Genomic DNA, 12424 nt, shown 5'->3' with positions numbered 1-12424 from the left:
CTCCTGAAATTCGGATGTCAGGCTCTGCTGTACAAAATATGACAGTCTTAACATCACTCTTTCAATTTCTATAAGCGATTCAATATATATATATATAAGTCTATAAAAGTCTATAAAAACGACCAACCAGCAAATTTACTATGTACCGGATCGTCTAGAATAGGCGATACTATGCAGATAAGGAAAAAATTATATCAGTCTAAAGATTTGCACAACGGTACTGATATAAGATGTTATAATACGAAAATGTTGTTATTAAATCGTGCTGACAAATATTTCGGCTCAACAAATGGCCTTCTTCAAGTGTCACAAGTTTTAACAATACTGATGTTAAAACTTGTGACACTTGAAGAAGGCCATTTGTTGAGCCGAAATATTTGTCAGCACGATTTAATAACAACATTTTCGTATTATAACATCTTATATCAGTACCGTTGTGCAAATCTTTAGACTGATATATATATATATATATAATATATAGATACAACTCGTCTAAACATCAACCCAGCAATGTTAGATCTGTAAATTTGCTTTCGCAAATGTTCGGTTCTTCCCTCGTCGGGATTCGAACCCATGCTACTGAGATATCGTGACACCAAATCGCCTGCACGGTAGCCGTCCCGCTATACCACACGACTACCTGGGCTTTAAAAATTAAGCTTTCGGTGGCCGGGTGTTACCTTTCCACGTCAGTTTTTATCTAGCGGCGTACTATAGTACATGATATATAAGGCATGAAGATGTTATTTTTTACAGATCAGCTAAATTATCTATGGTAAAGGATCCTACAAATTAAGGTAAGATACAGTCACAGAAAATAATTATATTTATAAGTACGTCTGAGCCAGTGACAACTCTACAACAGATTTATCCATCGGATCACCAGCAGCGATGGTGATACATGGCTCTGTACATTATGTATATACAACTCGTCTTAACATCAACCCGACAATGTTATATACAAGTCTAAATTGAAAACTACGTTCAAACCTATGATTGCGTTGGATAAAAACCGCAATTTGTATACGTGTGCATGTAAACAAATTTCGTTGAAGAACGGTCTAAAAACTGCACAAACAACATTTTCCAAAAGACCAAAAAAAGTGAAAAAGTATATTTAAACAAAACGCATTTGACCAACAGATCGAACAAATGATGTTCTTTAACCCTGCTGACTGCCATTGGCGATTGCCAAATAAAATTGATCACAAGAGGTAACAAAATGGATCTTAATATAAATTTAATTCTAAACGAAAAACAATAAAGTTGTGGCCAAGATGGTATGCCACAATCATAAGGTGTCAATATATTTTTTTTTTGTACTTCAGATCCATATATCGATTCAATATATTAACAGAAATGACATTGTTGGGCTGATGTTTAGACGAGTTATTATGAAATTCTAAAAGCAAGGTGATAGTTTTGATGCAACTTAGCCACCCAGAAAAAATACTGTTCTTCCAAATGACACTTCACAAACAAATTGTGTATCGATATATGTTTAATTGGTTCTTTTCTCTATTTGATAGTTGTAGGGGTAATCAATACTAACCCTAAAAGTGAATCATAGGAGTATTATGCTCACTGTTTGAAATGTTATAATTTTTTGGTCAAATTTTCTACAGAGTCGGTAGCAAAGTTTGATCGGTATTGGAACTATCGATCTAGTCTTTCTATATACATGTTTTAATTTATATGTTGGTTTTCTTCTTATAACGTTTGCCTATTATGAATGACAAAAGTTCAAAGCTAGTTTTGCTACAAACAAGTCAAAATCTGTACTCTAGTTTTTTTTGTCATTTTATTTACTTTATATGCTACAATTACAACTACATGTAGGCTTACCCTGCAAATATTCAGGAATATTCCAGGAATCACATTAATTGGTTTGGTTCCAAAAACTGTTGCATGCTCAAACTCATTAACTGCATCAAGTTTCATTTAGAAATCAAGTTTCCTCTAGCCTTGCTCTGTATATAACAGTTTACTAAGATATTGAATCATTTCATATATCAAGAATTACTGCCTTGGAATATATTACAAATCTAACAATAATGTACAGCATCATTGTTCTTACATTGGTTATGTATGGAGAGATGATACTGGGATCCTGTGATGTTAAACTAGGTAAATAATTGTATGGCACTAATTTATATAACATGCAATTTTACAACAAGTCTTACATTTGATATCAAGATTTAGACAGTTAAAATTATACAATTGTTGATACTAATGCTTAATTTGCATTTTTTTAAGGTTAAAATAGTAAAACAAAGAGTAAATTTAATTAGTTTTCAACATGACAAATTGTTTAAAATGTCTACGGTTATACACATGAAAACTTAATAAACAGTGTATTGCCATTTCAATTTTGATCGTGTAGTTGACAGTAACAAGTATATTTGTTTGATATATCAAAATGTAAAAAGGTTACTTCAAAGTCAATCTAAATACCTTCATTTCTTTATAATAAATATCAAATGATTATCTATTCAACAGGACATTGATTAATTCTTTTAATTATTTCATTTTTATTCAACTTTTAGTTCATTAATTCTTTTAATTATTTCATTTTTATTCAACTTTTAGTTCATCATTATGAATTTATCATTTTAGATATACCCAAATCATTTTCATTATTTTTTTTTGAAATCCGTAATATACGAAAGACGTTTAAATATTTTGAAGGTGACTGATAGACCCACTGGTTCGGCGGTATTCTATTGTTTATGTAATATATTTGTATTTTGGTATACTATTATTAGACATGCCACTATAATAGATATTTACTTTCTTTCTTACATATTATTTCAGAGAGTTCCCTTCTGAAGGATCTAGTTGAAATGTTTTTAAAGAAAGATTCATGTAAGTTTTAAGTAATAGTATTTAAAATAGTTTCATAAACAGTAGCAATGTACATTATATTAAAATATGAGGTGGATTGCAAAAGAATAAGGTTCTCACCGGAGTCAAAACGACCTGAATTTAAGCACTGAAAAGCTACCCTACATCCTTCTTACAGTTAAATTCTTATAACATGTATAAGGTAAAAAAAAGTAAAATAATGCTTTAGTCAACACATGGAAATGAATTCAAGTTTTAAGATATACAAGATGAAAAAAAAATTGTTATATAAACATGAAAATCAAACTCGACATGTATTTTGTGATCCATCCATGCCATTATGTTTGAATTCATAACAAAATGAGTTGTACCTTATTTATCTAAAACTAAACTTTGACGGACGACAAACTCTAAAAACTTGCGGATTGTCGGGCATTTGTATCATTGTATGTTTATTTACTATGACTGACAAAAACCGATATTCTTTTTCAACCCTCAATTATGAATTAAAACAAAATTGAGTTCATTGAGGCCCGTATCACATAATAAACAGCTGCGCCATGAGCGCATGATACGCCCGACGTCTTATGTGGAAGTCTTATGCAATAATCATGAATAGTTTCTGAGAAAGTTTTAAGCAATAACCATATATTGTTTTAGAGACACGGCGGGACATGTGAAACCCCCCACCCTGTTTTTTTTTTTTTTTTTTTACAAAAAGCTAAATATTACCAAAATAAAATTTTGAATCAAAACCAAAAAGTATACAGATCTTTAGATTAATATAACAAAGAAGTGTGTAAAGTTTTATGCAATAATCATAAATTATTTTTGAGATACGGCGCGACATGTAAAAAACCCTCCCCTGTTTTACAAAATACTCAGTAACTCAAAAATAAAATTTTGAATAATCACCAAAGAGTATACAGATCTTTAGATTAATAAAACAAAGAAGTGTGTAAAGTTTTAAGCAATAATCATAAATCATTTTTGAGATACGGCACAACATGTAAAAAACCATCCCCCTTTTTTACAAAATACTAATAACTCAAAAATAAAATTTTGAATCATCACCAAAAAGTATACAGATCTTTAGATTAATATAAAAAAGACATGTGTAAAGTTTTAAGCAATAATCATAAATAGTTTTTGAGATATGGCGCGACATGTAAAAAAAACCTCCCCCTTTTTTTACAAAATACTCAATAACTCAAAAATGAAATTTTGAATCATCACCAAAAAGTATACAGATATTGAGATTAATATAACTAAGAAGTGTTTAAAGTTTTAAGTCATAATCAAGAATCGTTTTTGAGATACAGTGCGACATGAGAAAAAACCACACCCCTGTTTTAGTTATAAAGTGTCGTAACTCAAAAAGTTTAAATCTTATTTTCACCAAAAAGTATCAGATCATTTGACCATCATAAGAAACAACTATATTAAGTTTCATGAAATTTGGATAAGTCGTTCTCAAGTTACGGTGCGACATGTTTACGCAGGACAGACGGACAGACAGACGGACGGACACCGGACATTTGTATACCATAATACGTCCCGTCAAAATTTTTGACGGGCGTATAACAAGTGATGTATACTTTTAATCTAATCTTTTTTCTGTCAAAGTTTATATAGACCCTTATTCAATTTTTTAATATGCAGCTTTTAAGAGTGTTTAGAAGGAATAGCATTTAATAAATATTTTCGTAAGTCTATTATTATCTAAATATGCATATTTGAATGGTTTTACACTTTTTTAATTTTGGGGCCCTTTATAGCTTGTTGTTCAGTGTGAGCCAAGGTTCCGTGTTGAAGGCCGTGCATTGACCTATAATGGTTTACTTTTATAAATTGTTATTTGGAAGGAGAGTTGTCTCATTGGCACTCACACCACATCTTCCTATATTTATATTTAACTTTAATAGACGTCATAATGGTAACTGCAATTTTGTTTAAATGACTAGAATTATGATAATTTAATAACTTAAATCTAGTAGTGGAAGATATTAGCAAGCAAAATCGAGGGAATTGTGCAAATGATGATACATGCCTGAAAATTAGTTCAAAGCATCATTATAACGATTTGTACAATTATTTCCATAATATCTCCAACTATAGAATGATATAATTTTAATCAGTCGTCTTCCACTTAACAAATAACTTTTGGAACAACCCGAAAACATTCCTCACAATAAAATCAAACGTTAAAACAATGTAAATCAATATCAAATAAAGGCAACAGTAGTATACAGCTGTTAGAAAGTCATGAATCGATTGAGAGAAACCAAATACCGGTTACAAACTGAAACCAAGGGGAACACATCAACTATAAGAGAAAAACAACGAAACAGCAGAAACACCGAAGTGCAACTGAAACCTGATGGTAAAGTGAAAGACCATCCTCTTAATAATGCCAACTAGAACTATTAGAAAAAAATCAGAGAAGCCTTCACAGATTTTTGTATTTACTTTTTGGTACTTTTATTTTATGATTTTTGTCCGAGATCTTATTAACATTTAACAATAATATGCATTATTTTTGTAGATAAAACCTGCGAACTGTTAAACAGGAAGACGATTCCTGCCTTTTCAGCTGTTTTAACAAAGCAAATATCACTCTCCACAAATAAGGTTGTCAAGTTCGACAAAGTCTTTACAAACATACAAAATGGCTACAGCCCCAGCACAGGTATTTTCACTGCACCTCTTGCTGGAGTTTATCAATTTACATCAGTGATTATGAGTCAAAATGGAAAAACCTTGATTGCGAGTCTTTGGCACAATACTATTAAAATTGCCAGTATGTACACAACGTCTTCCACTTACCAAACAGGGTCACTCAGCATGGTATTGGATTTAAAGAAAAAGGATCAAGTAGTTGTAAAGTCTTATAGCAATAGCCAATATTCCAGTAACATATTTTATAGTGACCCCAATCATTACAGCACATTTTCAGGCTATCTGATTGCTAAATAAATAAATTTAAATTCAGTTGATTTTTTTTCTTTTTATTATCAGAAGAAGACCTCTTGGTATCTGGTTTGGTTATTGCTGAAGTCTATATTGCCATATGATAAATCCGGGTTACTACTCGCTCGGATTATAAAAATTAAATATGGCTGGCCAGCTCGTACGAAAAATACAATTTTCTACAGTAGGCCCTCTATGAATCATGATAAAATCTTATGATCAGGTTTGTGTAAAAGGGTTTTCGTTTCAATCATTTTAGTTTGGAAATATTCAAGATGTTGAGATTTTCCTAATTTAAGGGTGTTAAAAAATTTACCCTCTATCATGGTCATAGCGCTGTGATTTTTTTATCAAAGAAAACTTTGATGGCGTTCCAGGATTCTTTTGATCTTTCAAGCAGGATATTAAATCACGTGAAAGCTGAAACATTTGAATGGAAGTGAAACGCTGCTACTATTCTCCATCAAAATCACGAAGATCGTGCAAAAGGTCATATGTGACTAAAAATATTCCGATAAAAAATCCTTTACGCGGTCTTGGAATAAACCAAAAATACTGATCAGTTGTCAAGTTTTCCATTTTGGCAAACGACGAATCTAGATTTGTAGAATGCAATTTTAGCGTGGAATTTTTCTTTGGTGTTGGTAGGGAGAGAAAATCTGGAGTTAAAATGGTATTATCAAAATCATCTTCACCACTACTAACCGTGTATGAAATAAGCCCCGCCTCCCTACTAACCTAATATGAAATATACTCAGACTCCAGGCGGACGCTTTTAACCAATCATATTCCTAGAAATATATAGGAGGTAAGATAATTTTTGATGTGTGTGCTGTTTAGTCTTTCATTTTGTTATTGTCTATTTGTTGAAATAGACTATTTTGTTCCCCAAGCATATTGGTTAGATGAACACATGTAAATAATTTGATTGTTGCCAAAAATACATGCAAAGATATGCATGGACCGCTAAATCAACATCTTTTAACTTAATAGCTACAGTGAATACATAAGTCAATTCAACACCATTATAAGATAAAAAATATTTTATAGTTTCGGTAGCGTCGTTAATCTCAGGCACCATGGGACATACAAGATGCAAGCACTCATTGAAGTATGGGCTACTTCGTGACAGGACATCTTCAATATAGCAGAAATAAAGGGAAAACGAACTTAGCTAGATGTTTTTTATTTGTCTTTGGTGTTCTGTGATTACTGCTTCATGCGAGTAAACAATAAGTCGGTCACTAGAGGTGCAGAATTAAAACCTTATGGAATACCGACTACCTGTTCAAATACCAATCAAACACACTCAACAAATATGATATTGATTAAAAAGTCCAGCATTTTAATATCACCTGTGGTGTATTTGATGATAGAATATTTACGGTTCTTAACAATTTAAGATGTTTGATTCTTTGAAATAAAGAACTTATATGTACCATTTCCATCTCTATAGAAAATCTGTTTTTGAAACTATCACTCTTTTAATTGAGCACGATGGAAAGTTACGCCTAGAGCGTAGAAAAATTAAGTTTTATTATAACATTTGTGCTGAGAATCATCTTCCTAGTTTATTATAAGAATCACAATCTGATTGACGCCACTTGGAAAATATATATAATAAACTTATTTTGATGGCTGTCTTTTCCTGTAAAAAGAATGGTAGTAACAGGTTATGAAATGTGTTTTGTCAACATGGTCAAACATCTAGACGACCTCCTATATATCTTTCTTTTGTGAATTTCTAAAATTCTCTCGTGAACCATGCGAGGGTATATGTGTTATTCAAATTTGCAATGAATTCCAAATTCTTTAGTTTGACAATATTCTACATGATAATGTTTGACTATCAGATCAACATTACATAAGGCGGTGTGCTGGAATAACAATAAACTTGCCATGAAGGAAGTCTAAAACATAAACATCTGCAGGCTTCTTGAATGGTTTAGAAACCTGTGTTTGTCGTTCACAGTTTTGATAAATTCCGGTAAAATATCTTGTCTTCGCATATCCAACTCGCCCTTAAGCATTTATTTTAACAGTCGTCAACTGCATACAACAGTAACTTGAATTTCTTCTTCTAGTAATTTTAATTGCAAATTGTCATATCTGAAATATGTTTCCTTAGAAATGTAGTTATCCAGTCAGTCAGTGGTTTATTCAGTTTGCAGTAAAAAGTAAAATCACCAGAGTATTGAACTCTGAGGAAATTTTAAAATGGCAAGTCCCTAATCAAATGGCAAAAACAAATGATTAAACACATCAAACGAATGGACAACAACTGTCATATTCCTGACATGGTACAGGCATTTTCTTTTGTAGAAAATGGTAGAAAAAAACTGGTTTTATAACTAGCTTAACAACTCACTTGTATGACAGTCGCATAAAATCCCATTATAGTTACAATAATGTGTGAACAAAACAAACCGCCATAATAGGTAAAAATGTAAAAAATTGGGGTGCAGCAGTCAACTTTGTGTCATTATCTTAATCACTTTTAAAATAAAAATATATATAAAAAAAAAACAATTTAACCACAGCACAATAACAAAATGACGGGATGTTTAAGTACAGATCATATGTAGGTCATATGTAAGAAAGAAACACAAAAGGAATGAAGACAAATGTTATCAAAAATGAAATATGACATAGCTTCGCCTTAATTTAGAATTTTTACCAGATTTGTTCTAAAAATGGCATTACCAAATGGAGCACATAATACTTACCCTTCTAGAAAAGTTTCAACTAGATTATGTGATCCACTCTGATGTAACTGTATCATAAAAAAAAACAATGTATGACTGACACAAATGATGCCCCAGCAGATGAAAAGTATTATTTTAAAATACACATAGATGAGCATAGGAGCACTTAGTCTATGATTCCCTTCAGGAGGTGGTTATCCGGACAAACTAAGCACCCCTTATGCATGTATTTACCAGGTACTCAAAAACTGACAAAGCTCAATTATCTCCCAAAAGAACAAATATAAATCAAAATCTAACTCTGAATACATGCCCACCTTCTATATATGTACAAACCACGAGCAAACTGAAAACATCCTAGTATTCAAGAGTTGTATGGAGAAGCTTCATACTACAATGGGATGGACTGACAGGGAGAGAGAAGGAAGGACAGGTGAATGGATGGATGGACAGGGATAAAACAATATGACCCTCCAATTTTCAGTTGTGGGGACATAAAAAGTTATTTTTGTATTGATCTATCTACAGTTGTTCTGAGTCAGCTTTCAACATATACACTGTCAAGTCTTGTGATTTTGTTCAAGTTGTTAACCAAAAGATAAATTAAAACAAGAATGTGTCCAAAGTACACGGATGCCCCACTCCCACTATCATTTTCCATGTTCAATGGACCGTGAAATTGGATAAAAAATATAATTAGGCATTAAAATTAGAAAGATAATATCCTAGGGAACATGTGTACTAAGTTTCAAGTTGATTGGACTTCAACTTCATCAAAAACTACCTTGACCAAAAACTTTAACCTGAAACATGCACTTTCATTTTCTATGTTCAGTGGACCGTGAAATTGGGGTCAAAAGTTTAATTTGGCTTTAAAATTAGAAAGATAATATCATAGGGAACATTTGTACTAAGTTTCAAGTTGATTGGACTTCAACTTCATCAAAAACTACCTTGACCAAAAACTTTAACCTGAAACATGCACTTTCATTTTCTATGTTCAGTGGACCGTGAAATTGGGGTCAAAAGTTTAATTTGGCTTTAAAATTAGAAAGATCATATCATAAGGAACATGTGTACTAAGTTTCAAGTTGATTGGACTTCAACTTCTTCAAAAACTACCTTGACCAAAAACTTTAACCTGAAGCGGGACAGACGGACGAACGAACAGACGAACGAACGAACGAACGAACAGACGGACGGACGAACGGACGCACAGACCAGAAAACATAATGCCCCTCTACTATCGTAGGTGGGGCATAAAAATGTACGAACAGACGGACGGACGAACGGACGCACAGACCAGAAAACATAATGCCCCTCTACTATCGTAGGTGGGGCATAAAAATAACAGGACAAATAGAATTATGAGCCAGCATCTTAACTGAGCAAATACAGAATTATCAAGTAATAACACTTGACAGAAGGCAACCAATATGGAAAACTTTATAGATGTTAAATTAAAATTTTAATATTAACATTTATCAACTTCTGATTGCACTTTAAACTTCACTATATTTATGAACACATTTATATATATAGAAGAAGTTCTTTTCTCCAATTAAAATGGCACAGTTTTTCATTTAATCACTGTTATGTCATGTAACTGATTCCTGTGAGAAGTTTGCACCATCAGGGGTAGGAGGTAGAATGTCAGATTCCTGAGAACTAATCATTGTCATGGAAACACTTCCTTCAGGTACATTTATAAGTTCTTCAACTTCTTCCCTCAATGCTTCTGCTTTTTCATTTAAAAGAACCTAAAACAAAATATGAAAATCTGGTTAAAATAAAATTTGATTTCATCCTACGTGGCACACATAATTTACTGATACATGTACAATGACCACTATATATTTAAAAGTACAAATTAACACTCTGTGAACCAAGAAGAATGTCACTTCTGGTTTGAAAATCAAACTTATTGTTTATGTCTAGTTCAACGCAGTAGTATGAAGTATTTCAGGAATATATCATATTACATTTCACATGAGATATAAATACATAAGATGACATCTCAGTTATTTGTCTACAAATAAGGTAGAAAAGTTAGAAGTGTGATGTTGATTTCATACTGCAAGAAAGCAATGTGTAATAAATTATCATTGTTTCATTATATTTTACATGGGACCATGAAATACCCAAATAAAAAATATGCATTTACCGGTATGTGTATAAAACATGAGGTTAATGTGATTAACAAGAACGGTAAGATTCAAACGAACACTTTAAGATCTTTAAACTGTTTTTAAAAAGTGTCAGGCATTATTTTCTACAAAAACCACCTCTCTTCAAAATGTTCATCTAAAGTTAATTCATTATATAAGCTTAGATTTCAATGTATTAAAACTTGTAGCTCAACTCTATATGGAGCTTTTCTCCAGCACCATTTACCTTTGCAGAAGTGACAATCTGTATAGCAGCCTTTTTAGATATCTGTTTAATATGTTTAACAATGTCCACTGGATCAGCATGTGCCACATGGGTTAATGTTTTATATCCACTGGAATGAAGCTGTTTGGCTCTTCCCTACAAAAGTTTCATTAATATATCATCTTATATTGAATCATTCGAAACAATGTTCTTAAAAAGTAGTTCACAACATATAAATTAAAATAATATGTTTATATTTTACACATCTTACTGCCATTATATCTATTAATGTGATATAACCATATGGTGCTTAGCCGCATCATCCTATTAAACAAAAATTGTTTTAATCAATCTTACTATCTAATCATTGGAGTTCCATCACATAGAAAAAATTGTATTTCAGATTGCAAATCAATCTTATGCATTCAACCCGTTTAAACTTTTTCAGAATCAAACATCTATTCTTCTCTCTAAAAACAATATATAGACGAGAACTTACCAGTTTGACACCTGGAATTTCCATCAAGGGAATTAATTCTGTCGTGACACAATATGACAGTCTTTTAACAAAATTTCCTAGCAAATCCTGGTATGCCCAAAACTCTTCTAATTCCTATAAAATACATGTGTTTGTTTCAATATAAGTTACTTTTTTACATAGTACAAAAAAGTGAATTTATAGTTTTCAATTTTACATAATGTAAATATTGATTCATATTTATTTTCATTTATTATGTTTTCTGCTCTTTAGTCGGGTTGTTGGCTCTATGACACATTCCCAATTTTCCATTCTCAATTGTATCCTTTTATTGCCTTAAAGAGTAAAACTGCTTTTAACAGTCTATTATTTGAACTTGGAATTATTTTTAATTATGGAATTTGCATAATTTCTTGTGCTTGAAATTTTTAATACATTCCATGTTTATTTGGTATCATAATTTTTTGAGCTGATCATAACACTTTCCATACAATGTATTTTGTATAGATAGTGTTGTGAGCGGCACAGTACAGTCTATTGAAAATGTACTACATGTATCTTCTTTGTAATAGAACGTGTTGTGCTCAGCACAGAACATTAAAGTATAGAATAAACATGGAATTTATTAAAAAAAAATCAAACTAAGAAATTATTTAAATTCCATAATTGATAATAATTCCAAGTTCAAATAATAGACTGTTTTTTGTTAATAAATTTCTTTTCCTTGAGTTTCAGCAATCACATGATTATGAATGCATAATTTATTATTTACCATTTGCCCTCTCCTATTTTATTTTTGCCAAATTAATGATTGAAAATGAAAGTCAATACATTTATCTGATTATAAAGAATTTCATATAAAGCACAATTTCTGATTCGTTTTGACAGCTGAAGGATCGTTTTAATTTAATGATGATAGGACTCGTCTACTGCAGAAAACTTCCTGATGGTGTATAGATTCATGAAATAGCACACGAAATTATGTTTCAAATTACTGAAAAGATATCTTTCAAAAACTTAAACAATCTTGACCAAACTTTCCCAATCATCTGAT

General features: G+C 31.5%; 2 protein-coding genes across 5 annotated transcripts in view; one reads left to right on the top strand and one right to left on the bottom strand.

Annotated features, from left to right (window-relative positions):
* Positions 1-2022: 2022 nt before the first annotated feature.
* LOC139518550 (complement C1q-like protein 3) lies at positions 2023-5835 on the top strand. Its single transcript, XM_071310042.1, has 3 exons — positions 2023-2127; positions 2815-2865; positions 5390-5835. Exons 1-3 carry the CDS (start codon positions 2055-2057, stop codon positions 5818-5820), a joined length of 555 nt encoding a protein of 184 aa, XP_071166143.1. The 5' UTR covers positions 2023-2054; the 3' UTR covers positions 5821-5835.
* A 4129-nt stretch (positions 5836-9964) lies between these two features.
* LOC139520770 (helicase POLQ-like) overlaps positions 9965-12424 on the bottom strand; it is a 38379-nt gene continuing 35919 nt past the window's right edge. For all 4 annotated transcript variants that reach the window (XM_071313701.1, XM_071313700.1, XM_071313698.1 and 1 more), the window contains exons 18-20: positions 11392-11505; positions 10914-11048; positions 9965-10279 (exon numbers count right to left, since the gene is read on the bottom strand). In XM_071313701.1, coding sequence (XP_071169802.1) covers positions 10118-10279; positions 10914-11048; positions 11392-11505 — 411 coding nt within the window. In that variant the 3' untranslated portion in view covers positions 9965-10117. The remainder of the gene's footprint in view (positions 10280-10913; positions 11049-11391; positions 11506-12424) is intronic.

Source organism: Mytilus edulis, chromosome 4 (assembly GCF_963676685.1).
Source record: "Mytilus edulis chromosome 4, xbMytEdul2.2, whole genome shotgun sequence".
Taxonomy (NCBI): Eukaryota; Metazoa; Mollusca; class Bivalvia; order Mytilida; family Mytilidae; genus Mytilus; species Mytilus edulis.
The sequence above is the reverse complement of the archived record's forward strand: the minus strand, read 5'-3'. Positions and strand labels throughout refer to the sequence as shown.